Below are 27,673 nucleotides of genomic sequence, written 5' to 3'. Positions count from 1 at the left end.
TCACCAATATCCAAAATTCAGAAGTTCATACTGAGCCCTGAGGTGCAATTGTATTCAATTGTTGCGCAATTAAGGTCAGAGCACAGGGAAACTCAAAAGGCTGAATTTCAGAACTCCGTGTCAAAAATAGCTGACGGGATATGGAATCAGAATTCAGTTGTTGCTTCATTTTTTTTTGGGGTGGGTGGGGGGTGTTTGTTTATCCTCAAAAATACATCACCTCTAATTGAACAATAATATCTGCACTCAAATTAACTCACCTCCATCGTGACCTTTTTCTTCTGGTCAGTTGTAGTCTCGGGTACTGGATTTGAAGGGACTACTGTGGCTGGTAACCCAAAGCATTCCTTACATACACGGTTCTGTCGGCTGTTATCTGCAAGTGGCTTGAATACTGAACATTTACCACAGATAATCTGAAAGAAAAGACAACATCCTTGAAACAGGTTATGGCCGTAAAAACTTTTAATTTCCTCTCTCCCATTCTTTGGATTCACGTAAATTGTTCCATTCCTCAATCAAGACAAATGACCTGCTCACAAGCACTTGCATATTACATGTGCTACCACGGCTACTAAATGAGTTTTCTTTTGGCCGTTACTTTGGGCTGTCTGCCGAAATAGTAATGAGGCACACTTAGCAGAGAGTCCATTCAGCAACCAAAAGCAGACCATAATGTATGGGTCTTATTTTAAAGAATCAAAGTCCTGATTTTTTTTGAATCACATTTAATGAATGGCAGAGAGTTAGTGCTAAATATGTCCTGGGGGAAGGCCTGCAAGAGTGATGTCAGTTTAAAGATATTACCACGTTGTGCAGTCCCCTTTGAATGGCGGCTTGAACATTTTTTGCATGGGAATAGCACCCCAATGACTCATTTTTCTATCTCTGTAACATCACTCATTTTCACCCCCTCAGTCCATCTGCTGCTCAAGCCATTATCCGTGTCTTTGTTACATCCAGACTCAATTATTCCAATGGTTTCCTGTCCAACTTTCCACCTACCAACTTTAGTCATCTTCAGCCTGTTCGAATACGTGCTTGCATATCCCAATTTACATCCTTGTGTAGAAACCCCTCCCTGACCTTTCTCTGTAGCCTGCTGCCACCGAACAGCTCTGAGATCTCTATACTCCTCCCAATTCTGGATTCTTTCACAGCCTTGATTTCCTTTGCTCCACCAGTAGGCCCTAGGCTCTGAAATTATGACCATGTACCTCGTCATTCTCTTTTAGTCACACCTCAAAAACCCACCTCTTTCAACTTATGGTCATCTGTCCAAATAGCTCAGTGTAATATTTTGTCCAATAACACTCCTAAGAACTTTTGGTGTTTTACTACATAGAGATGCTATATAAAGGCAGGATTTTGATACAGTTCTCAGAACCACTGGCCAGATGTTGTGGGGGAGGTCCTTCATGGGAATTGGAGAGCTTGGTCTGGGCTGGAGGGGGCTCCATTTCTCAGGATAGGCTATTGACACCCTGTTGCCTGAAGGGGCTCTAATCAATTTCCCCAGTTTCTCTGCCTCTGTATTTTTGATTCTGATGATGCAATTTTCTCTTTTGTCACTTTGATTGCATTACACCCCGGCAGAATTCTCCCCTATTTAAATATAACAAAACTGAAAAACCTACTTCATAGGTATACGTTACACTGTCCCTCAAGATGTCATTAAATTTTCCTAGATCCAGTCCAAATCGATTCTTTGCCCCCAAAGGGTTTACATTTGTTCCTTTCCTTTCTCAGCCTGGTAATTTTCAACTCCAAAACTGTCTTTAATGATGAGGGCTGTTTTCTTGGTAATTCTCCTTCTTGCATAAGCTGGGCAAATCTTCACAAATATGTTGTTTGCAATCTGAGTGCGAACTCGCAACCTCATTCCTGCACAGTGAACCACAGAGCCTTTCAGCCTCTGGCTGCTCTCTCTCCTAGACCCTGGCAGACTGCCTGTGTTTTCAAGGAATCTTAGAAACCCTTCCACTCTCAAAGCCTAACTCCATGGCAACATGAATCACATGGGTCTTTTAAACAGGTATAAATGCTGATTACTTAACCTCAAGAGCCCAATTCTCTTTTATCTTGGAAGTAAACAGACAGTTTAAAGCATGACTTTTACAATCTGGTATTCTCAACACCTTCCTGGGACTTCGGAGACGAGCATTCTAACCACTCTAAACACAGACGCTGCTGCCTTTGTCTCCAAGTGTGAACACCTTGCACCTTCTTTCCAGATAGACCTTCCTTTAATTTTTCACAGCCATGTCACCCAGGCCTGTTAGACAGACTTCAGAACAGATCACGTAACCCCTCTTTTACCCTAAATTAAAGAGACAGTCCCAAAAGACAGAAATCTTGTAAAACCTCATATTTGGAACAATCCCCAGTTAGCGCCAGACCTGCTGATTATTTCCAGCATTTTTTGTTCTAATTTGTTTTTTCCTTACTATACAGCAATCGGAGCAAATTGATAGTAGGCTCAACAAATAATAACAATAATAATCTTCATTATTGTCACAAGTAGGCTAAATTGTGACACTGCAATGAAATTACTGTAAACAGCCCCTCGTCGCCACATTCCGGCGCCTGTTTGGGTACACGGAGGGAGAATTCAGAATATCCAATTCGCCTAACAAGCACGTCTTTCGGGACCTGCGGGGGAAATCGGAGCACCCGGAGGAAACCCACGCAGACAAGGGGAGAACGTGCAGACTCCGCACAGACAGTGAACCAAGCCGGGAATCGAACCTAGGATTCTGGCGCTGTGAAGCAATGGTGCTAACCATTGTGCTACCGTGGAGGAATATAGGAATAGAGGGAATTATAGCCAGGTGGACACAAATCAACGAATCCCTGAGATTTCCTTCAGGACGTTTTGAAAATACATGCATTTAAATAATAAAACTGAAACAGATGGCCCAATTTACTGCCTTGGTCCAAACTAGTGAATTATTCTGCAATCAGGCCGTTGATCAACAGCACCATCATATCTGAAGGAAACATAAATGAACACAAAACACTTAATGGCTATGGTGTAACCAAGCACCTTTCGACACTCAAGCTGTAGATAATCTACAAACAAATTAAATCACATTTTCCACTCATTAAAATATTTTTTTTAAATGTGCTCCGATGTGTAAATTAGACAAACGAGAACTACAGGCACCCCCCCCCCAAAATTAGATAAAGTGGGAGAGAAGAAATAACTAAGTTTTAGAAAAAGGAATTGACATAACAAAGTTGGTAAAACAGCAGATAAATGAAAGTGATAATGGGATTGAGAAGTGTTCAAAATAAATACTAAATAAATTAAATGTGCTTTTAGTTGTATGTAACGATTAAAATCTCAAAAAATGTTTGATTTTAATACTTACTGCATTGCATTGTTTACAGTGATGGCGGCGTTTAGTAATTGAATTAAAAGTTTCACTACAGCTTTTGCAGGCTTGCTTTTCCTTATCACGTTTCGTTTTTGAAGCTCTTTTACCAGAATCCATCTGAAAAAAATGTTGAGATCAATTGTACAAAATTAATATAATCACTGATATCATGCAAAAAAACACAAATGCTGAAATGATACTTTATTGGCTCTTGCTTATTAGAGCCTGTGATTTGACACTGGTACCAGCATTGGAACACTGTGTTGAAATATCTGTCTCTTCATGCAGTGTCCTCATTGACTGAGGGTGGCTAATCATGGCTTCTGCCATGATCTCACCACGAGGCAAGGTGAGGAGGCAAGTCCCAAAGACTACCTGAGAACAGGCATTGAACATGTGCTTTTGGCATTATTCTGCAACACATTATAACCACCAAGCCAATTGAGCTAAATTGGCCCGTCATTGAAACGTGAATTTCATTGGCAAATAGGGTTAAGGAAAATCCCAAGGCTTTTTACACGTACAGTCATTGGCAAATAGGGTTAAGGAAAATCCCAAGGCTTTTTACACGTACATAAAAAGCAAGAGGGTAGCCAGGGAAAGGGTTGGCCCACTGAAGGATAGGCAAGGGAATCTATGTGTGGAGCCAGAGGAAATGGGCGAGGTACTAAATGAATACTTTGCATCAGTATTCACCAAAGAGAAGGAATTGGTAGATGTTGAGTCTGGAGAAGGGGGTGTAGATAGCCTGGGTCACATTGTCATCCAAAAAGACGAGGTGTTGGGTGTCTTAAAAAATATTAAGGTAGATAAGTCCCCAGGGCCTGATGGGATCTACCCCAGAATACTGAAGGAGGCTGGAGAGGAAATTGCTGAGGCCTTGACAGAAATCTTTGGATCCTCGCTGTCTTCAGGGGATGTCCCGGAGGACTGGAGAATAGCCAATGTTGTTCCTCTGTTTAAGAAGGGTAGCAAGGATAATCCCGGGAACTACAGGCCGGTGAGCCTTACTTCAGTGGTAGGGAAATTACTGGAGAGAATTCTTCGAGACAGGATCTACTCCCATTTGGAAGCAAATGGACGTATTAGTGAGAGGCAGCACGGTTTTGTGAAGGGGAGGTCGTGTCTCACTAACTTAATAGAGTTTTTCGAGGAGGTCACTAAGATGATTGATGCAGGTAGGGCAGTAGATGTTGTCTATATGGACTTCAGTAAGGCCTTTGACAAGGTCCCTCATGGTAGACTTATACATAAGGTGAAGTCACACGGGATCAGGGGTGAACTGGCAAGGTGGATACAGAACTGGCTAGGCCATAGAAGGCAGAGGGTAGCAATGGAGGGATGCTTTTCTAATTGGAGGGCTGTGACCAGTGGTGTTCCACAGGGATCAGTGCTGGGACCTTTGCTCTTTGTAGTATATATAAATGATTTGGAGGAAAATGTAACTGGTCTGATTAGTAAGTTTGCAGACGACACAAAGGTTGGTGGAATTGCGGATAGCGATGAGGACTGTCTGAGGATACAGCAGGATTTAGATTGTCTGGAGACTTGGGCGGAGAGATGGCAGATGGAGTTTAATCCGGACAAATGTGAGGTAATGCATTTTGGAAGGGCTAATGCAGGTAGGGAATATACAGTGAATGGTAGAACCCTCAAGAGTATTGAAAGTCAAAGAGATCTAGGAGTACAGGTCCACAGGTCATTGAAAGGGGCAACAATGGTGGAGAAGGTAGTCAAGAAGGCATACGGCATGCTTGCCTTCATTGGCCGGGGCATTGAGTATAAGAATTGGCAAGTCATGTTGCAGCTGTATAGAACCTTAGTTAGGCCACACTTGGAGTATAGTGTTCAATTCTGGTCGCCACACTACCAGAAGGATGTGGAGGCTTTAGAGAGGGTGCAGAAGAGATTTACCAGAATGTTGCCTGGTATGGAGGGCATAAGCTATGAGGAGCGATTGAATAAACTCGGTTTGTTCTCACTGGAACGAAGGAGGTTGAGGGGCGACCTGATAGAGGTATACAAAATTATGAGGGGCATAGACAGAGTGGATAGTCAGAGGCTTTTCCCCAGGGTAGAGGGGTCAATTACTAGGGGGCATAGGTTTAAGGTGAGAGGGGCAAGGTTTAGAGTAGATGTACGAGGCAAGTTTTTTACGCAGAGGGTAGTGGGTGCCTGGAACTCACTACCGGAGGAGGTAGTGGAAGCAGGGACGATAGGGGCATTTAAGGGGCATCTTGACAAATATATGAAATGGATGGGAATAGAAGGATACGGACCCAGGAAGTGTAGAAGATTGTAGTTTAGTCAGGCAGTATGGTCGGCACGGGCTTGGAGGGCCGAAGGGCCTGTTCCTGTGCTGTACATTTCTTTGTTCTTTGTTAAGCTAGAGTCACGGACTCTCGGTGGTTGTGGCAAGGCTTAAGCACCATAACTGGTGACAAAGCAAAGCCGAGTAGAATCTCTGGCAGCAACGCACGCCTCCCCGATTAACTCAATGCATTCTATGCTTGGTTCGAGCAGGAAACCATCAAACCATTGTCAACTGCTCCAGCAGCCTCGGACACCCCGCATACCTACCGCCACAGCTTCCGAAGTCAGATCAACCTTCTTGAAAGTGAACCCTCGGACAGCGAACGTGCTGACGGGGTTCCTGTTTGTGCACTCAAGAGTCTGCATGGATCAGCTGGCAGATGTGTTAGCGGGCATCTTCAATCTCTCTCTAGTCAATTCCCAAGGTTCCCACCTGCTTCAAGACCAACATCATACTGGTGCCAAAGAAGTACCAGGCAATTTGCTTCAATGACTACCATCCAGTGGCCTTGACATTGGTCATTATGAAGTGCTTCGAGAGGTTGGTCATAAGACACATCAACTCCATACTCCCAGAATGCCTCGTCTCACTGCAATTCACATACCACCACAACTGATCCATAGCAGACGCCAACTCCCTGGCCCTACACTCATCCCTGGAGTATCTTGACAACAAGGACTCCTACGTCAGACTCCTATTCATTGAGTACAGCTGTCCCTTCAACACCATAATCCCAGCCAAGCTCATATCAAAACTCTAAAACCTAGAACTTGGCTCCACCCTCTGCAACTGGGTCCTCTACTTCCTGACCCATAGACCATAATCAGTAGGGATAAACAAAAAGACCTGCTCCACGCTAGTCCTCAATACCATGGCCCCGCAAGGCTGCCTACTCCCTATACACACACAACTATGGGGAAAAATCTGACTCCAACTCCACTCTCCAAGTTTGCTGATGACACGACTGTAGTGGGTCGGATCTCGAACAACGAGGAGTACTGGAGGGAACTAGAGAACCGAGTGGAGTGGTGTAATGACAACAATGTCTCCCTCTATGTCAGCAAAACTAAAGAGCTGGTCATTAATTTCAGGAAGCAAAGTATCGTACACATCCCTGTCTGCATCAAAAGTGCCGAGATGGAGATGGTTGACAACTTCAAATTCCTAGGTGTGCACATCACCAACAATCTGTCCTGATCCACCCACATCGACACTACGACCAAGAAAGCACAACAGCACCTATACTTCCTCAGGAAACTAAGGAAATTTGGCATTTCCACATTGACTCTTACCAATTTTTACAGATGCACCATAGAAAGCATCCCATCTGGCTGCACCACAGCCTGGCATGGCAACAGTTCGGCCAAAGACAGTAAGAAACTACAGAGAGTTGTGAATGCACCCTAGTCCATCATGCAAACCCACCTCCATTGACTTTTTTTACATCTCCCGCAGCCTTGGGAAAGTGGGCGTAATCAAAGACCCCTCCCACCCAGCGTATTCACTCTTCCAACTTCTTTCATCGGGCAGGAGATATAAAAGCCTGAGAACACCAACTAACAGATTCAAAAACAGCTTCTTCCCCGCTGTTACCAGACTCCTGAATGACCCTCGTATGGACTGAACTGATCTCTTCCCACATCTTCTCTACTGAGTAGTACTACACTCTGTATGCTTCACCCGATGCCTGTGTTTATGTATTTACATTGTGAATTTATGTATGCACAATGCTTTTTTGTCACGTATGGAATGATCTGTCTGGACTGTAGGCAGAACAATACTTTTCACTGTACCTCATGACAATAAAACAAATCCAATCCAATCATTACACACAATAAATACAGATGAGGAAAGCCATTTGGCCTATCCCAGCTCAACCATCCAGAAGATAAACTGCAGTTCCCTTCTCATGATATTTAATTTTTTCCATAATTTATTTTTTAAAGAATGTTTAGACATCCGCCTCTCCCTCAATCTACCTGGTAGCCCTGTGTGTCTGCATCTATGTGTGTGTGTCTGCGTGTGTGAAGAATTGCTCTGGACATTTTAATAAGTCACTAAACCATACCTTTGTTCTGCTCTCATACTTTGATTTAATTAATTTCCCAGATCGATTGCTCCCATGTTGTTAACCATTACACAGTCATGCAAACGTTGAAAAAAAGCTTAAATGTTTCAAGCGTGTCCTCACCCCAAATTCAGTTCTCTGATCGTAAGGACCCAGCTTTATGACACCTCTGAGCCAACTGTTGAAACTTGAATGTTTTCTTTCTATTACAATTACTGGAATGAGGCACAGTACTCAAGGTGTTCCAGCCAGTGTTTGAGCTCAAGTTCCTCTTACTGTTTGTATCTATTGTTCAATATTTGAATTGCTTTATTGATTGTGTCTCACATGCCCACGACAGTCTTCAGAGGTCTTTCTCCTCATCCTTAGTGATTTTGACCTCAGTTACCAATCACTTGCACCACTTATTTTCTCTTCATATGTGCAATAAATTCATTCAAATTATTGGATAGTTCAAACATTTTGGGGGCAAAGTATTTTGGACAATTATCAGGTGTGGACTCTGCTAATCTCGTCAATCGTCAATTTGCGGATGAATTTCTGAAATCGGATTGCAAGTGTAAATTAGAAACAGCAAGGGTCCCAGCACCAATCCCACTCCACATTTCTCTGATCATGCGCTAGATTTACCACCCGCCCCACCGCGTGTTTTTCGACAGTGAAGGTGACCCGCCAGCAAAGGGATTTCCTGGTGACAGCACCCCTACTTGCCGAGAAACCCGTGCGCCGACGCAGGACCGAAGTAACCCGCCGACATGAACAGCCGGTAAATCCCACCCCATGGGCGAAATTCTCCTAACCGCCCCGCCACATTTCTGCGCCGACCGGCCGGCGGGAGTCTCCGTAACACCGGCCGGTCAATGGGGTTTCCCATTGTGGGGCAGCCCCACGCTGTCGGGAAACCCCCGGGCGCCGGCAGAACGGAGACTCCCGCCGGCGGAGAATGACGCCCCATAACTCCAGCGCTTTCCACGTTACAACAAAATCCTAATATTGTCCTAGATTACATTCTAAACACTTACTTCTTGATCTTAAGGAATAGCTTTTTATGCAGAACTTGGTCAAAAGCTTTTTAGACACCATATGACAGGAAATTCCAAAATACATCTCTAATTCTGGAATACCACTTTCCCACAAAATTGAGGTGTTTGACCGGACAAGATCTTCGCTTTCGGAATCTGCATTGGCGGCAGTTTACCATTAGCATCCTTAAATTTATTCTGGATAATTCATTCCATTATTTTCATACTTTTCCATTGTATTTTAACTGGTACTGAGGGAAGACCAACTGGTCTGCAGTTGCCTCCATCTGCTTTGCTACCCTTTGTAAAACAGAGAGCTACGTTGACCTGTTTCTGACCTACCAGATGTCTTTACTGTTCTAAGCCTTCACCATTACAGTGGATGCCTCAGTTATCCTTACCACATGCCATTTTACAATTTGGAAGGAGGCTACTATTTTTGCAACTGTACTAGATTACTCAATAATGTGCTGTTTGTTAAGTATTGGCTATGTCGAGGGCAGCACGGTGGCGCAGTGGGTAGCACTGCTGCCTCACGGCGCCGAGGTCCCAGGTTCGATCCCGGCTCTGGGTCACTGTCCGTGTGGAATTTGCACATTCTCCCCGTGTTTGCTTGGGTTTCGCCCCCACAACCCAAAGATGTGCAGAGTAGGTGGATTGGTCATGCTAAATTGCCCCTTAAGTGGAAAAAATAATTGGGTACTCTAAATTTATATGTCCAAAATGATCAAAAATCAAACATTTAAAACAAATGAGAATAGATGCTGATAATTGAAAATAATTTGAAGTTTGATTTTAATTGCTATTCATCAATTGATTTATTTATTCTACACAATGTACAGTGTGTACAGAATCCTAGAATGCAAACTTATTTCAAATATGCAATAAAGATCAGCAAAACCTTCTCTTTTTCTGCCAAATGTTGAATCCGGTTTATTTCCTCAGTTTAAATCAAAAATTAATATTGAACATGAAGCTCAGCAACAAAAGTAGCATTGCAAGATACTGCCAGTGCTTTATTTGCAAATCATACAACGACTGTGACTACAATTAGAATAGAACATTGATTTAGCTCTAGCCATCTATTATTCATTAGTAAAACATTGGCACTGCACCACACTGAAATATTCAATGATCCAGAGCATTGTTAAAATATCAAAATCTCTGCATCCAACTCGGTTAACATAAATGTCTCACTAGAGCACTTTACAAGATTACTACATTGCGCTTCTTCATCTAAAGCTAGAAGGACAAACTGCATTTCGATTTATTGGATTATTGTAGGTTTCTTTCTACTTTTTCAATAATATTAGTACTTTTCCTTCATAGAATCAACAGTGCAGAAGGCGGCCAGTCGGCCCATCGAGTCTGCACCAGCCATTGGAAAGAGCCCTTTTAAGCCCTCGCCTCCACCCTATCCCCATAACCCAGTAATCCTACCTAATCTTTTAGACACATAGGGGCAATTTATCATGGTCAATCCACCTAACCTGCACATCTTTGGGCTGTCAGAGGAAACCGGAGCACCCGGAGGAAACCCACACAGACACGGGCAGAAAGTGCAAACTCCAGTCACCCGAAGCCGAATTGAACCTGGAATCCTGGTGCTGTGAGGCACTGTGCCACCATGATACACCTTAACAATTTTTTCTCAACAACTTTCTCCCCTTTTCACGTGAAGGCTTTGAGCCCCAGTAAGATTCCACAGGCATTAGGGCCACGTGACATTCATCCAGCGCCAGCTGAGAGGCACAAGTTGAGCTGAGAGGCATCACAGCAGAGCCTGGTGTTTTCTCATTCAAATGTCACTAACAATTGCTCCCCTGATAACTGTTCTTATTTCCACTCTGAAGACGGAAAATTGATCATAGAAAAAGGTGTTTTTATCATGCCAGACACCATCCAGCTCAGTAGCAAGGGACTTGGGTCCAGTGTTGCCCAGTGAACTACACTGGACACCCAAATTCATAGAATTTACAGTGCAGAAGGAGGCCATCCGGCCCATCGAGTCTGCAGCGGCCCTTGGAAAGACCACCCCACTTAAGCCCATGCCTCCACCCTATCCCCTTAATCCCGTAACCTCACCCAACCTTTTTTGGACACTAAGGGCAATTTATCATGGCCAATCCACCTAACCTGCACATTTTTGGATTGTGGGAGGAAACCGGAGCACCCGGAGGAAACCCACGCAGACACGGGGAGAACATGCAGACTCCGCAGAGACAGTGACCCAAACCGAGAATCGAACCTGGGACTCTGAAGCTGTGAAGCAACTGTGCTAACCATTGTGCTACCATGCTGCCCTGATTGTTGTTTGATTGTACAGAACTTGAGTATTGCTGAACAAAAAATGACACGCTGACGTAAGTTTTTCACCTTGCACTCATCAGGACAAATCTGCAAGAATACCAAGTCTAAAGAGACTGCATGAGAAGTGTGCTGATTGGTTACCAAATGGACTTCGACTGGTGGAGATGTTTCTGTGGAGAATCCACCATGGAACAGTTAACTGCCAAGGTTCTGTTTAAATTTAAACCAGGCAGGTTGACTCTGATTGATCAAGGCATTGTCATAAGGAATGAACCAGGGAATGGCTGTCCCCCAAACCTTGGTATATTGAAAAATGAGCAATGCATGGGCATGCTCTTTTCAGTCTATCTGATCCTGGACTGGGTTTCTGACCCCATATCCTCTCTAACACCAAGATCACCTAATTGCACTTTTATCAGATCATCTGCCTCCACCCCTGCCTCAATCTCACTAGTTTGGCCCCAAACCTGGGTATGACATTTTAGAAAAGGGCATGAAGGTTTTGCAAAATGTAATAAAGAGATCTCCTAGAATGGTTCCAATGATGAAGGACTTAATCATTAGATAGACTGCAGAAGCTGGCGTTGTTCACCTTAGAACAGAGAATGTTCAGGGGAGAATTGATAGAAGTGTTTAAAATCATAAACGTTTCTGAAAATGTTTCCAATGGCTGAAAGGCCAATAACCAGATGACACAGATTTAATATGATTGGCAAAAGAACTAGAGGCGCCATGAAGAAAATCTTTTCTACAGCATCAGTAGCTAGGATTTGGAATGCATTGCCTGATAGTGTTATGGATACAGGTTCAATCGTAGATTTCAAAAGGGAATCCAGTAAGTACTTAAAGGAAAAAATGTAGGGAAAATAGGTGTGTGTGTGTGTGTGTGTGTGTGTGGGGGGGGGGGGGGGGGTGGGGGTGGGGGGAAGGAAGAGAGAGAAAGTAACTCACCTCCTCCCCAAAGGAGGACTCGATGGGAAAATGGTCTCTTTCTGACTTGTATTAGTTTATACTTTTATGATCTGCTGAAAGCCACATCAATGCTTTTGCTACCTTCAGACTTGACTATTCCAATGCTCTGCTGGCCGATCTCTCACCTTTCATAAACCTGCAGCCCAATGCAAACTGGACGAACAGCACCTCATCTTCTGATGAGGCACTGACAGCCTTCTGGACTTAACACTGAGTTCAACAACTTCAGACCATGAACTCTGTTCTTCATTTTGTTTCCTCAACCCAGCCTATAAATTGTTCTTAACATTTTGCTTTCACAGAGAAGTGGCTCTGGTTCTGCTATTAACACATTATACCATCTGACCTTTAAGCCACTATCAGCACATTGCTTAGTCTTTAGCACTGCTGTTTCACTCCCCTTTGTCTTGTGTCCATTACACCTTTGTCAAATCTCTTCCGAGCTCCAACCTATTCCTGACCTTTTATTCTGCTCCACCTCTTCCACAGTATACAATCCATCACATTTCTACCCCTCTTCAGCTCTGAAGTCATACGGACTTGAAACATTAACTCTGTTTCTCGCTCTACAGTTGCTGCCAGACCTGTTGAGTTTTTCCAGCATTTTCGGTGTTTATAAAAGTCTAACATGCATATGATAATTCAGTGGAGAAATGCAGCTTACATTATGGTAACATTTTAGCTCCCTTCTGCAGATTCCAAATTCGACCCCATCATTCGAGCATTAGAGCACAACTGATTGCTTGAAAATATGACAAGCTCTTTGTTTAATTTGAAAAAGCTTAAAATTGACAAATTGTATTGGCTTGTGTTCCCAATTCAATGTTAAGTTTAGAACCTATAATATCTAGATGTTCATAAAGTCAAAAATCAGACCTGATTCTTTGCATCATGAACGGACACTTCAAAAAACACAAGAGTATTCCTCTTGCTTCAATAAACTGTTATTGAATAAGAGAGTTACTCATACATGCTCCTTCTTCTTGTATACTGCAATGGAATTAATGAGGAACATGGACACATCTTCCCCCCTTCAATGCACATTTGTTAAAAAATGTTGGGCAGAAATGCAGAAACGTAATGGTCGAATGACCACAAGCAGCACTGAAACACCAGACAAAAGGAACAGATAAGAACCATGTATTTGCCATCTACCTCAACAGGAAACTATGGTAGCATAAATTCTACAGGAACGTTTATTTATAGTTTATGTGAAAGCAAAGTTTTGAATATATTGAAAAGGACTAGAGCTCACAGATTTGAAATGCTTCATAATTGCTCATATTAAGCACAAGTACTCCACATCTATACAAAAAGGGCTATTTATTGCTAGGAGTAAATTGATTCTGAAATTAAGAAATTAAATATTTTTTAATACAGCTTACATTTTGGAAAGCACCCCACTGTTTTGAGCACTTTTCCAAATTGAGATACAGAACATGATGGTTTACTGTGCATTGCTCCACAGTGAACGAAGAACAAAGAAAGGTACAGCACAGGAACAGGCCCTGTGGCCCTCCAAGCCTGCACAACATGAGTGTTGCACATTAAAATATGAAGTTACATTTCTGTAACCTTTCAATTTCACATTTGTGTAAAATTCATATGACAGTTTCGGTTCTGAAAATGGGGCAGAGAAATAAAATGACAGGCCCCACTTCTACTCTGACATCGGCCTGTTCTGACGGGACTCAAAGCTAGCTCAAGGAACAGAGCCGTAACCTTTCATTAGGCACTGAACCTTCAGACTCAACACATTGAGTTCAACAATTTGAGGCTATAACCTCGGTCCCATTTCTCGCACAGTAGTTGTTGGCGATACTGTTATTTCCATTTATATTTCCTCTTTGATTCTGTGCTTGACCCACTACCATATTCTTTTGCCTTGTGTCATCATTCTTTGTCATTTAATCTCTCCTGTCTTCCACCTGACCAAGGAAACTTTCCTTTCCCCTCTCTCGCTCTGCCACTCCTTTCTGTGCCTGTGCACTTGTTTAAAAACTGTTATTTCACTAACCTTCTCCAGTTTTGAGGAAAGGCAATCAACCTGTAATCTCAACTGTTTCTCTCTGCACAGATGCTGCCTGACCTGACAAACATTTCCTTCTCCAGTTCTTACTGGGTTTCAGTCTGACATAGAGGGAAATTAGCCTAAGTTTGCACCATGATGGTGGCTTCTGTTGCAGATTCCATCGGTGAAGCCTGTGGAGGAGCCGTGACAGTACCATCCTGATTTCTGTGTTTAACTGCACATGTGTGGGCACCAAAAGTTGCCATAAATTTCATCCTGTAATAATGGTGTGTGTGTGTGTGCTGATAGCAGCATAACCATTAATAAAGCAAAATCTGGTCCAAGGTTATAAATGTGCTGATTGGCTGGCTAATGGATGAGGAAGAGAGAAAGAGAAAGAGGGAGAGAAAGAAGAGATTGCAACATTAGAAAAAGTAGTCATTTGCGGAGAAAACGTAGGCTTCCCTTTCCACTGAAGTATCTGTAGTTTGTTGAAGGCCCAGAAATGTTATCGACTGAATCACTTTCAAACGGAAATGATATGCACTAAAAATGAATATCTCTAACCGTTCAAAGTTCACAGTAATATGCATCCTGTGATCCGTTTCCTCATCAAGTTAGAACAGAAAAGCTGCAGGCCAATTAAAATGACTCACCTGCATGACATGAAGCACCAGGGTGCTAACCACAAATTTACAGGAAGAATGTGCCTTTAGATTGAAATACAAAAACACAAATTTGCTCGAGAGTGGCTGGTATATGTAATTCCAATTTACAGTCAGGAATATTGGCAAGAGAACAAATTCCTATACAGGTTTTAAATAATTTCCACTCAGTGCGTCCAAGGCAGGTTTACTCTGGGTGAAATGAGTTGGGAGAGCTTCTTCTCCCCCCCCTCTCCAACTTTTCATTGCGTACAACTTCCCACCTTGTGATCTAATTGAAATCACGAATCACAAAAGATACTTAGCAGATAAAAATGTCAGCCATCCTGCGATTTGAACTAGCAACCACAGGGTTGTCACACCATTATTTAAATGATGCTTCACAAAGCACTTGGCATTAAAAGCAGAACGGCTGTTACTTTGAACCACTACGAGTGTCCATGTGAAGGACAGGAAACCTTTGCAATTGTATTAGAAAAAGTCATACTGACCCCCAGAGGACGAAAATCAAAAACCCGCTGTGCTTTCCTGTCAAAACATGTCTCAGTTTAGTTTCTTCCTCTCAGAGGAACTTCGGTTTGAAGCGCAGTTTTAAAAACAGTTATAAATAATCGTGATTGTCATCCTTTTGCTTGTTGCTGTCCAATTTTAAAAAAAATATTTTCCACATGCTGGGGGATACCAAGTCTGATCACGTCAGAAAGAACAGCTCCAGTGCTGGCTTTGTGAATTCTCTTATTCCCACTTGATCTCCCGTAACTTGCTGTGTAATCCACATTTCAGCTGATGGCCACAGATGAATAAACTCTAAACCCTCCGTAAGAAGCATTTCCATTGCTTTTGAATTGTCATCGGTGTTGTGTTTATGTATTACCTACCTGATAAAGAGATCCTCAGAAAAGAGTCACTGCTAAGTCAATCGTGGGCTAATTTTCCAACAATTCATTGTGCATGAACTGAATTACTTGCTCATTGAACAAGTGACAATGGATTGATTGAAATGTCTGCCACCAGAGGGATGCACTTCCTTCATTCACTAATGCAGCCAACCTGAATTTCTTAGCTTTTGGAAGACATTCCAAAAAGCACATTTTAATTGTAAACATGCAGATAAGGAATTGTTATAAGGAATAAACAGGTCATTTATTTTGAAGAATAGCCTCATAAAAGATATGCAAGCCATTTCATAAGTCAAGTTACATGCAAGATTGTTCACCACACCAACTGTAACAATTCATTCAACCATTCAAATATAAAACTCGTGAGGATCATGCATTTTCTTTCCATAAAAATACTTCCTCTAAACTTATTGTTAATGTTCTGATTGCAAACTTTACAATTTGATTTTATGATTGAAAGATATATTTTTCATACTGGCTGTCACAGTGTAGTTGCAGATGGTGGCTACCAAATAACACAGTGATCAGTTTCTGATTTGGGTCTTTTTGGCACCCTCTTGCCCTTTCACTCGTGCAGTTTCTATCCAGAGCACGCACTTTTTCCCACCTTTATCCTTCTTTCCCTCCCTCCTACCCCCAAGCATACTTCCCTCAGGCTTTACTACTTCCTACATGCTCGGAGGAGACCCACCCTACTGCCACCACCCTTCCTCATACCTTCCCTATCAGGTCCCTCGACAACCGGTGTTGTGCATTCATCATTGGAAACTTTATCCTGTGGTCTAGAATTCCTATCCCTATCCATGGCAGCTCTGGCCTGGAGTCTTTTGGTCACCAGCATGAAAACTGCCATGCCGCTGGTTCAAACCCAAAAAATTTGAGAGGAATCATAGAATCCCAACAGTGCTGAAGGAGGCTACTCGGTCCATCCAGTCTGCACCGGCCCTTGGACAGAGCATCCTACTTAAGCCCATGGGGAGCACGGTAGCATAGTGGTTAGCATGGTTGCTTCACAGCTCCAAGATCCCAGGTTCGAATCCTGGCTTGGGTCAGTGTCTGTTCGGAGTCTGCACATGGGTTTCCTCCAGGTGCTCCGGCTTCCTCCCACAGTCCAAAGATGTGCTTGTTAGGTGGATTGGCCATGCAAAATTGCCCTTAGTGTCCAAAAAGGTTCGGTTGGGTTACAGGGATAGAGTGGAGGTGTGGGCTTAAGTGGGGTGCTCTTTCTAAGGGCCGGTGCAGACTCGATGAGCTGAATGGCCTCCATCTGCACTATAAATTTTATTATTCTATGATTCTACCCTATCCCCGTAACCCCACCTAACCTTTTGGACACTAAGGGCAATGTTAGCATCACCAATCCACCTAACTGCACATCTTTGGGATGTGGGAGGAAACCGGAGCACCCGGAGGAAACCCACGCAGACACAGGGAGAAAATGCAAGCTCCACGCAGACACCCGAGGCCGGAATTGAACCCGGGTCCCTGGAGCTGTGAGGCAGCAGTGCTAACCACTGTGCTACAGTGCTGCCCGAGGAGGGATCAAGAGAAAAGCCAACATGAAAATGACATATAGATTGGACAAAAGTTGCCAACTTGTAGTGATCAATGCTACAGTAGATCTATTTGCGTAGTTAATTACAAAGCATTCACCAACATTTTAGCAGTTTCTGTTAAACCTGAGAAAATCATTCAGGTAGAATAGAATAGAATTTTGATGTAATAACAGATTCAAAATGACTGTTTAGATCTCATTTTCTGGGGTAAAGTATTCATAGGCACATGTCCCTGAGTACACATTAAACTGCAAATGGAATTACTAATGATCACATACCAAAGCAGATGGACTGGAGAAGTCTCCTCCTGTAACATATTCAGCACAAGTTGCACCTGGAACCTATAAAAGAGAACAGTTATTTCAACAAATATACAACTGAAAGGTCCACCTTTGAGAATTGTACAATAATTCATGTTTAGAAAGCATTTCAAACATGGAAAAGTGTCCTAATTTGCTTCACGTAGGTTTGATAAAAATATTGCACACAGAGCAACAAAGGGAATGGGTGGGAAGGAGCGGGGGGAATGAAAATCTGGTGGTCATTAACTTGCTTTGCAGTATTTTAAAAACATTGTGAACCATGTACGCTAAAGGTTAGACCAAAACTGAAAGGTGCTGTTGTAATTGATCATTGTTAATTTCATGATTGAGTATAGGTGTGGAGTTTACACCTTTGACAAATAGTCACTGAACCAAGCAGGTGGCTGAATGTTGTAGCAACTAGAATTGAAGGCATGTCTTTTAAAATAAACTCAAATTTAACAAATGGCGTGTGGAAATCGGAAAGAAATTTTGATACTTTTGAAGTTGTTAAAGTTGTTTATTAGTTACAGTGTCGGGCACGTATTTTGCCAACAATTCCACCAACTTGCTCTCATTTCATATTGACACATCCACCTAGAATTTCAATGCCTGCTGTGGTTTTATTCCCACCTAACTGAGTTTTCTCACTTTTGACAAGACATATAGGGCAGGACTCTCGCTTCTGGGGACTAAGTCCCCACACCCGCCGGAAAACGGGCGAGAATCACTCCGGACTTTTTCCTGGAAGGTCCGGGGTGATTCTCCGTTTTCCAGGGAGCTAGCAGAGCCCCGGCGTGCGTCCTGCAGCTCTGGCTGCCGGCAGGGCTCTACTAGCCAGATCGCGCGGCCGCAAGTTGGTCCGCGCATGCGCACGGCGGCCCACCTCAGCAAGGGCGCCGCCGACATGGCGGAGCCACATAGCGGGCCCGCACTAGGAAGGTATGTCCCTCACAGATCACAATGGCCCGCCGATCGGTGGCCCCCGATCGCGAGCCTGGCCACCGCTAAGGCTCCCACCCCCCCCCGGAGTCAGATACCCCCGCCCCCCCACTGGGACCGCCACCGTGGCCGAGGGTCTCAGCTCCTGCCGGGTGGTACCACATGTAAACCACGCCGGGGGAAGTTCGGCCGGTCGACCGCGGAGTATCACCGCGGGGGCCTGTTCCAACGGCCCCTGACCAGTGCCGCGTCGACTGTACGCGCGGGACTGGCGGGTCCGCGGAGAATCGCGGAAGCGCCGGATTTCCGGCGTGAGCGGCTATTGTCCGCCCCTGCTCCGGGCGCGGTTCCAGTGCACATGGTCGGAGAATCCCGCCCATAGTGAGATGATATGCTTGTAAGCTCTATCATAGATGGATGGTATTCGACCTCCAACCAGTAGGTGGCAGTGCAGACACACCATGTGGTCTGAAGACGGTCGTCAGGGACTCCCATATAGAATCATAGAATTTACAGTACAGAAGGAGGCGATTTGGCCCATTGAGACTGCACCGGCCCATGGAAGAGCACCCTAATTAAGCCCACACTGCCACCCTATCCCTGTAACCAGAAACCCCACCTAACATTTTGGACACTAACGGTAATTTAACATGGCCAATCCACCGAACCTGCACATCTTTGAACAGTGGGAGGAAACCAGAACACCCGGAGGAAACCCACACAGACACGGGGAGAATGTGCAAATTCCACACAGATAGTGACCCAAGCTGGGAATCAAACCTGGGACCCTGGACCTGTGAAGCAACTGTGCTAACCAATGTGCTACCATGGGAAGACACATCCCGCCATCAGCAGATGGTTGTAGGAGATGGTAGTAAGACATACAGGTGAGCAGTCATGCTGGGTGTAGTTCCAGAGGTGTACAAAGAAACTCCATGATAACTTGCTCTGTGACAGATCGCTATCTTACCATGTGTGATTCACACAAACCAGATCCTGGTTTGGACACGGTGGAGTCCTTTGCAAGGTGTAGAAGACCAAACACAATAATATAGGAGATCATTGGAGAATAATAAGGTGTATGGAATTAGAAAAAGAAACAAAAAGCCTGCATTCGCATAACACCTTTCACATCACCAGTTGAATCACTTCTTTACATACAGGCAATGAAGTACTTTTGAAGTGTAGCCATTGTAATGCAGGAAATGCAGCAGCCAATTGGTGCACAGAAAGCTCGTACAAACAGCAAAGTGATAATTGCCAGATAATCTGTTTTTATGATGTTGACTGGTGGATAATTACTGGGGATAGCTCCCCTTTTCTTTTACGAAGCAGCGCTATGGGATAGTTTCCATCCATTTGAGAGGGCAGGCGGGGCCCTGAGTTAATGCCTCGCCTGAAAGATGGTACCTCTGGCAGTGCAGCACTCCCTCAGTACTGCACTGAAGTGTTAACCTAAATTTGTGCACTCAAGTCCTTGAGTGGGACATGAACACACATCCTTCTGACTCAGGGAGAATGTCAACAACTGAGCCATGGTTAGCACCAAAGGGTAGCAAATTAGGATTAAAAGCTGCTTAATAAAGGAGGGAGCAGAGTAGTAGTTGAGGGCAGTTATTCAGAGTGAGTACAAGCATTGCCCAGGGTCCTGCACTGGGGCATTTTAGTTCACTTTGTGCATCAGAGTTGGTAATAGGACTACAGCATTGATAAAATTACCAGACGGGGACAGTACTTAAAAATGGGAGACATAGCAAATAATTTTGACTGAAGGAATTGGCAAGAGAATATAAATAAGACTGGGGAGAAAAATGGGAGATGGAATTCAATGTCATCATGAGTTGATGCATTTTGGTTGAAACCAAATGCACCTTAAATGCAGCAAAAGCTGAGGGATTTCTGCCTGTTCAGGATGACAAGGCATTAAAACAGCATCTCACAAGGATAAGGCCACCAGAAAAAAATCGGAAAGAATATTGTTTTTTCTGGGGTTTAAAGGTGATAGTAGTTGTATTGTAATAGCACATTGATTTAAATCCTTAGTTTGAGTGTTTTGGGCAGTTTTGGACATGCGATATAGGAATGATGATGAGGCAATAAGATGAAGGAACATATCAGCCAGTTTTTGTAATGGACATCAAGGTAAGCAAACTAAAGAGCTACTCATGACATCCCAGAAAGACCATGGATGAAGCTTAGAGTAGAACTGAACATATAATCAAATTACTGCGGATGCTGGAATCTGAAACCAAAACTGAAAATACTGGACAATTGCACCAGGTCTGACAGCATCTTTGGAGAGAGGAGTTAACGTTTCCAGTCTGGATGACTCTTTGTCAAAGAAACCAGTATTTCCTGTTTTTGTCTTAGTAGACCCCTTACACGGTAGCACAGCGGTTAGCTTCACAGCGCCAGAGTCCCAGGTTCGATTCCCGGCTTGGGTCACGGTCTGTGTGGAGTCTGCACGTTCTCCCCATGTCTGCGTGGGTTTTCTCTGGGTGCTCCGGTTCCCTCCAGAAGTCCCAAAAGACGTGCTGTTAGATAATTTGGACATTCTGAATTCTCCCTCATGTACCTGAACAGGCTCCGGAGTCTGGCGACTAGGGAATTTACACAGTAACTTCATTGCAGTGTTAATGTAAGCCTACTTGTGACAATAATAAAGATTATTCACTCTCACAGGAATGGACTATCTCATCACTGTCAACAATTATTCAGACTACTGTGATTTAGACCAGTTGATGCCAACGAGATTGCAGAAGGGCTGAAAACACACTTCAGTCATCATGGCATCCTGACATGCTGGTGAGTGGCAATGGCCTTGAGTTCACATGTGAAGAATTCAGGCACTTCCATGAATGCTTGGGAAAATCAGCACAACACATAATTTCCACAGTACTTCCATTCAAATGGAAAGGCTGAGGCAGCAGAGAAAATTGCTAAAGGGATCATCAAATGATTGAATAGATCCAGCACACAAGTTGACCTTGAAGTGGAGAAACACATCTACACCGGTGACAGTATGGCATGGAAAGTAGTCCAGCCCAGCGACTAACATCACACCATACCCAAACTTCCCTTCTAATAGCTAAAAAAAAACTAATGAAGCCAGTAGTAGTAACATAAGTGAGTGACACAACTAAGATATGATGACAGAAAGCCAAATTTCACTTTGATAAAGCGGCCAGATCATTCCTAGAGTCGAGAGTTGTGGGGCCGATCGGAGTGCAGACATTCAACATACTCAATAGAAGTTGGACCACGTTGCAACTTGGGAGTCTGCGTAAAACAGTTGTCACCTTGAACATCATGGTGAAAGCAAATGACCAGATATGTTGTTGCAACAGCAGACATAAACGTGCAAGAGGAGAAGTTTCTCCTTCACAGCAGACAGCTAATGAGGCGAGTTGCTTTTTGCCAACAGGACAAGGGACGGAATGAACATCAGTCCCAGAGGTCAACTGCTCCTCAACAAATGCAATGAATCAGCAGCAACACTCGCCATGGCAACAACATTCCCCGGGGAGACAAATTCACCCCAGTAACCAGCATTCACCAGACCTGAAAGCTTTAAGTATTGTGTGTGCAATGCGTGTGCCGAGCCAGGCGAAAGGGAGGCAGAAAAATACGTTTTTTGTTTGTGCATGACGATTTTCTTTATAGGTCATGGATGTGGGTAATTTGCAACCACAAATGATGTGTTTTGTTTTATTTTTATGAGAAGTGAGATGTTAAGAGGAATGCCTTCATTCGCAGTTGCCCATTGTGTGCTGTGGATTGCCATAGTCATGGAACTCTGATGGCATTCCTTCATGAGTAAAGTAAGAAGTCTTACAACACCAGGTTAAAGTCCAACAGGTTTATTTGGAATCGCTACTATTATTAAAAGCCTTGTTGGACTTTAACCTGGTGTTGTAAGACTTCTTACTGTGCCCACCCCAGTCCAACGCCGGCATCTCCACTTCATGAGTAAAGTATTGAGGCCGAAGCCATTTTACACACCACGTGGAACACAATGCACCGTGCTGCATCCATTGTTGTTGCTTTCAATTGCATTCATATTTATTAGAATCAGCCAACCCCTCAGGTATGTAACTCAATTTAATATCTCACAGGTAGGTTGTATCCAATGTTTACGAGCTCTGAATGTATAGTCAGCATCGTTAGGCTCTGTTATTGAGGCCGCATTGGTATCACAAATAGGTCACTGCCATCTGTAGTCTTCTAATCCTTTAAATTGTTTACAATAGACTCCGTTTCATGGGTTTAGTTGTCTAAAATATACTCATGCATTATGTACTTAAAAAGATGTCTTCTACTTACAGGGGAATCTGGAGGATACTCTTCATCCCTTGAAAAAGAACTATTAAAAGCCTTGTTGAATGTTTCGCTGTTTTGCTTGTGCTTTTCAATTGTAGCATGAATAACCTAGTAAAAAAAACCATATTTTTGTAAGATAGCCAAAAATAACTGTAGAATGTTCTAGAATAAGGAGGAAAATATTTAGCAGAATGTTACATACCTGAAACCAATCTTTCCTTTCTTCCTCAGTCCTATATTAAAAAAAAGAACATATTTGACATTTAATTATACTAACTAGTTGTGTTGCATTTTATTTTTGATGTCAAGCATTCAACTGTTAAGCATTAAAAATCTTTTTTGGAATATTTTCAATAGATAACAATGTTAATTAACAAATTTCATACATTGTTTATAAATGATATTTTAAAACTTTGCATCTACCTGGTCTGAAGTTCTAAGGATCGCTGTTTTCCTACTATTGTAAATGTATGAGTAACATTCGACTTTGTAATTTCTTGCACCTGGGGAACAGAGTTGTATTTTTCCAATCATAGCAGAAAATAGCAATAATTATGTTTGTTAAAAAATAATTTAACCAGAAGATGCCACGAACCTGCATGCCAGCAATGTCAATCCTTTCCCTCACACTGAATTTTTGTCCCATCAGTCGAAGCTTTGGCACACAGTAAAGAACCATGTTGTTGAACTAAAAGTAAAAATATTGAATTTCAAATTGTATCCATCCTGTTCTAGTTGTAATACATAATCAACCATAAATATGGATGTCTGCAGCTGGTAGCAGACAGATTGAAATGTTTTATGTAGCTTTTGGAAAAAATGTACAGTTTAAAAATAAATAAATACTGGTTATAAAATATTTGCAGTACAAAACAAAATTTCATACCAATTTTAACAATATGCACAGTTGGCGTGAGACCAATAACTAAAGATGAAGCAGTCCAGATATCAAGCCTTGTCTTTGCAAAGTCACTAGCCAAGGTCAAAAGCAACCTTTCCTAATGCTAAATTACAAAATTATACAACATGTGAAATTATTTTACATTTCTTGGTCTGAATTGTCTTTCGGAATTTTCCAAGTGGCAAGCATTGATTTCAGCCAATTCATCCATCAAACTGAGTGCAGCGCATGTTCCTGTGGTCCCTTCTCGCATTCAACGTTATTTAACGAAATGGTAGCACTCTCGTTTCTGAGTCATGTTATTGTGGGTTCATGCCTCAATTCACATCAGTATGCTACTGACAGTTTGTCTACAATCATAGAATTCCTGCAGTGCAGAAGGAGACCATTCGGCCCATCGAGTCTGCGCCGACCCTGCGAAAGACCACCCTACCGAGGATCCCCATCCCTATTCCTGCACCCTGCCCTGCCGAGCAATTTAACATGCCAATCCACCTAGCCTGCACATCTTTACTACAGTAACTACACATGTGATAGGAGTGTATATAAATCTAGCTCTTTTTTTACTGCTCCTTTCAAGTGTGATCATGCCCTTTGTTAACTGCAAATCAACAACAAAAGTTTTGAGGTTGGCAGGGTGGGGGGGGGGGGGGGTGGGGGGGGAATATAAGGTACCGCGGAGAACAAAATAGGAAAGCAAAGTCGGTTTTGAAACTGTTGATGTTTCACAACATTCTGCCTTGTCTTCCTTTAGACTGTGTGTTTCATTCAGCAAACTCTTTCCAGGCTTGCAACAAAGCCGCTAGAGAGGGTGCTACTGAAAAAGAAATCGCAACTATCAGAGCCCAATTATATCACACTTTTGTTGGTCTGTCAATGGAAGGGCAGAATTAGTGGCTCTAAAGAAATTAATTAATCAATTCAATACTTTCAATGTAGGGATGGATGTTTGATGCTGAAATATGAGAGAGAGAAAAAAATGCCATGAGTTTTTGGAAAAACTAAGGGTCTATTGGCTTACCAGAAACAGGTACCGATCTTGAGCTGAACCATTCTTAGCCGACAGCTTTTGGATGTGCCCCTCTTTTATAAGTTCATTAGCTGGATTGACAATATCTGCCTCACCTCCAAGCCTTTCATATACTTCCAGCAGTTTATGCATTTTTTCCTGCAGGTACAAAAAGTTGCACTTGACAACTTGATGGTCAATGTTATCATACATTTTTGCAAAATAAGTTTCCTTCCTGACCAAGGAAACAACCATATGACGTGCTTGTTCTATCCATGAAGTTTGTAAAGCAAGAGCTTCGAGTTTGAGAATATTGAATTAAAGTAAAATACCGCAGAAGCTGGAAATCTGAAATAAAAACAGGAAGTTCTGGAAAAACACAGCAGGCCTGGCAGCATCTGTGGAGAGAGGAACAGAGATAACGATTCAAGTCTGTACTTCTCTGATGAAGTCACACAGGCGTCAAACCTTTTGTTTCTCTTTCGACAGATGCTGCCAGACTGGTTGCGTTTTCCCAGCACTTCCTCTTTTTTCCTTTGCGAATACGGAATATGGGATCTATAAAGCGATATTGTTCCTATACCACAGAACATTTTTAAAACAACTTTTCATTTATTGTAATTTATGGTTAAATAAATGGTTAAAAGAAACTAAAAATGAGAGGTGGCCCAAGTTCATTTCTGAAGTGTCGCTCTCTCTCCAAATGTATGTGCAAAAGATTCTTACTGGATACCACACAGAAATTTCAAATACATAAAAATACAGCAGGTTTGTGCGAACTGTGTTTCACATAAATGGTTTAAACAAATGCATTGATTTTCAGAAAATAACATATTTCATATACCACCTTTTTTTATGGCCTTTATTTGTTTTCTCTAATTTTCCAAATCAAATCAACAATTCTCGAATTTAAATAAGTCTTTGACAAAATATTATCCAAGATTCCCTCATTATAGTTACCACTAAGAGTAGGTGGTTATTTGGCAATGACCAAACAAGGAATGATGCTACATGCCGGTACTTTGAACTGCCTTTCAACAATGAGTGCCGGTAGGGCTGGTTTCTATAATAATAATAATAATCATCTTTATTATTGTCACAAGTAGGCTTACATTAACACTGCCATGACATTACTGTGAAAATCCCCTAGTTGCCCCATTCTGCCGCCTGTTGGGGTACACAGAGGGAGAATTCAGAATGTCCAATTTACCTAATAAGCACATCTTTCTGCACTTGTGGGAGGAAACCGGTGCACCCGGAGGAAGCCCTCGCAGACACGGGGAGGACATGCAGACTCCACGCAGACAGTGACCCAAGTCGGGAATCGAACCTGGGACTCTTGCGCTGTGAAGCAACAGTGCTAACTACGGTACCAGTGCTACCGTGCCTCCCCCACTGTGTTATCGTGCCACCCAGAGCTTTCATACAAACATAGAAAAGAGGAGTAGGCCATTTGGCCCTTCGAGCCTGCCCCACCATTCAATGTGATGATGGCTGATCCTCCATCTCAATGCCATACTCTCACCCTCTCCCCGTACCCATGACACCTTTAGAGTCTCGGAATCTGTCTATTTCCTCCTTAAATATGTTCAGTGCCTCGGCTTCCACAGCCTTCCTGTGGTAGAGAATTCAAGATCACCACCCTCGGAGTGAAAAGGTTTCTCCTTATCTCAGTCCTAAATGACTCACCAACTCTACTGAGATTATGATTATGACCCCCTTGCTCTAGACCCTCCAGCTAGAGGTAACAAAAACCCTGCATCCAGTCTGTCTAGCACTGTCAGATTTTTATACGTTTCAATCAGATTCTCTCTCATTCTTCTAAATTCCCGTGAATTACCATAATTATAAACCCATCAAAATTTGATTGACGATGGCTGAATAAGCATTCCGCCCGTGCCATTTGAATAGATTTTAAGCTCTGCTCCTTCTGCTACTCAGGAATTTGTAGCTGCTTTTCTTGTTGCTCCTGGCTAACAAGCAAGATAAGTAAATTCATCATCTGAATTCCAAATGAAAGATAACCCTGCACCAAATCATGCCCACTCACAAAATATGCATTGGTACATTTTGAAGTCACAGGTACTAAATCAATAAAAGTTAATGATGTGTGTAGCATGGGCTGGACTCATTTTTATCCTTCTTCGATAACTGGCTCCATTAATTACTACCTGTTAACTAAAGCTTTGCAGATAAAGTATAAAAATAAAGAACAAAACTAAATTATCTCAATTATTTTCCTAAAGGCATCAGTCTGGTAGCAGCAGAATTTACCACAATAACTGATCTCGTTGCTGAAATCACTTTTTGAAACTGGTTTCAGGTGCCATCCTGATTACTGACTGAATTGAATATACAAATGTACATGTGTATGAACATACAAAATAGGAGCAGAAGCAGGCCATTCAACCCCTCGAACCTACTCCACCATTCAATAAGATCATGGCAGATATGAATGCGTTGTGTTCCACATTCCCCAGCTACCCCCCAATAACCTTTGATTCCCTTGCCTAACAAGAATCTACTTACCTCTACCTTAAATATATCCAATGACCTCGCCTCCACCTCCTTCTGAGACAGAGTTCCAAAGTTGCATAACTCTCAGAGAAAATAATCTCCTCATCTCTGTCCTTTAAGGGCGACCTCTAATTTTAAAACAGTGCCTCGTAGTTCTGGACTCACCCACAAGAGGAAACATCCTTTCCACGCCCACCTTGTCAATACCATTCAGGATCTTGTATACTTCAATCAAGTCATCCCTCATTCTTCTAAACTCTAGTGGAAACAAGTCCAGCCTTTCCAACCTATCCTCATAAGACAACCTGCTCATTCCAGGTAGCAATCGGGTAAACCTCCTCTGAACCAATGCTTGATATCCTCCCTTAAATAAGTAGTCAAAGCTGCACACAGTATTTGAGATGTGGTCTCACCAATGCTTTGAATAACTGAAGAATAATCTCCTTACATTTATCTTCAATTTCTCTCATAATAAACAATAGCAT

At 42.8% G+C, this 27,673-nt stretch overlaps 1 protein-coding gene across 1 annotated transcript in view; it reads right to left on the bottom strand.

Moving 5' to 3' along the window:
- Positions 1–27,673, bottom strand: part of LOC140388398 (FYVE, RhoGEF and PH domain-containing protein 3-like) — a 427,056-nt gene that overhangs the window by 22,990 nt on the left and 376,393 nt on the right. Inside the window, exons 10-17 of the mRNA XM_072472504.1 lie at positions 24,684–24,830; positions 23,357–23,449; positions 23,185–23,264; positions 22,964–22,994; positions 22,765–22,869; positions 17,476–17,538; positions 3,375–3,497; positions 261–416 (exon numbers count right to left, since the gene is read on the bottom strand). Coding sequence (XP_072328605.1) covers positions 261–416; positions 3,375–3,497; positions 17,476–17,538; positions 22,765–22,869; positions 22,964–22,994; positions 23,185–23,264; positions 23,357–23,449; positions 24,684–24,830 — 798 coding nt within the window. The remainder of the gene's footprint in view (positions 1–260; positions 417–3,374; positions 3,498–17,475; positions 17,539–22,764; positions 22,870–22,963; positions 22,995–23,184; positions 23,265–23,356; positions 23,450–24,683; positions 24,831–27,673) is intronic.

This window comes from Scyliorhinus torazame, chromosome 13 (genome assembly GCF_047496885.1).
Source record: "Scyliorhinus torazame isolate Kashiwa2021f chromosome 13, sScyTor2.1, whole genome shotgun sequence".
NCBI lineage: Eukaryota > Metazoa > Chordata > Chondrichthyes > Carcharhiniformes > Scyliorhinidae > Scyliorhinus > Scyliorhinus torazame.
Note: the sequence above shows the minus strand (reverse complement) of the source record. Positions and strands in the feature narration are given on the sequence as shown.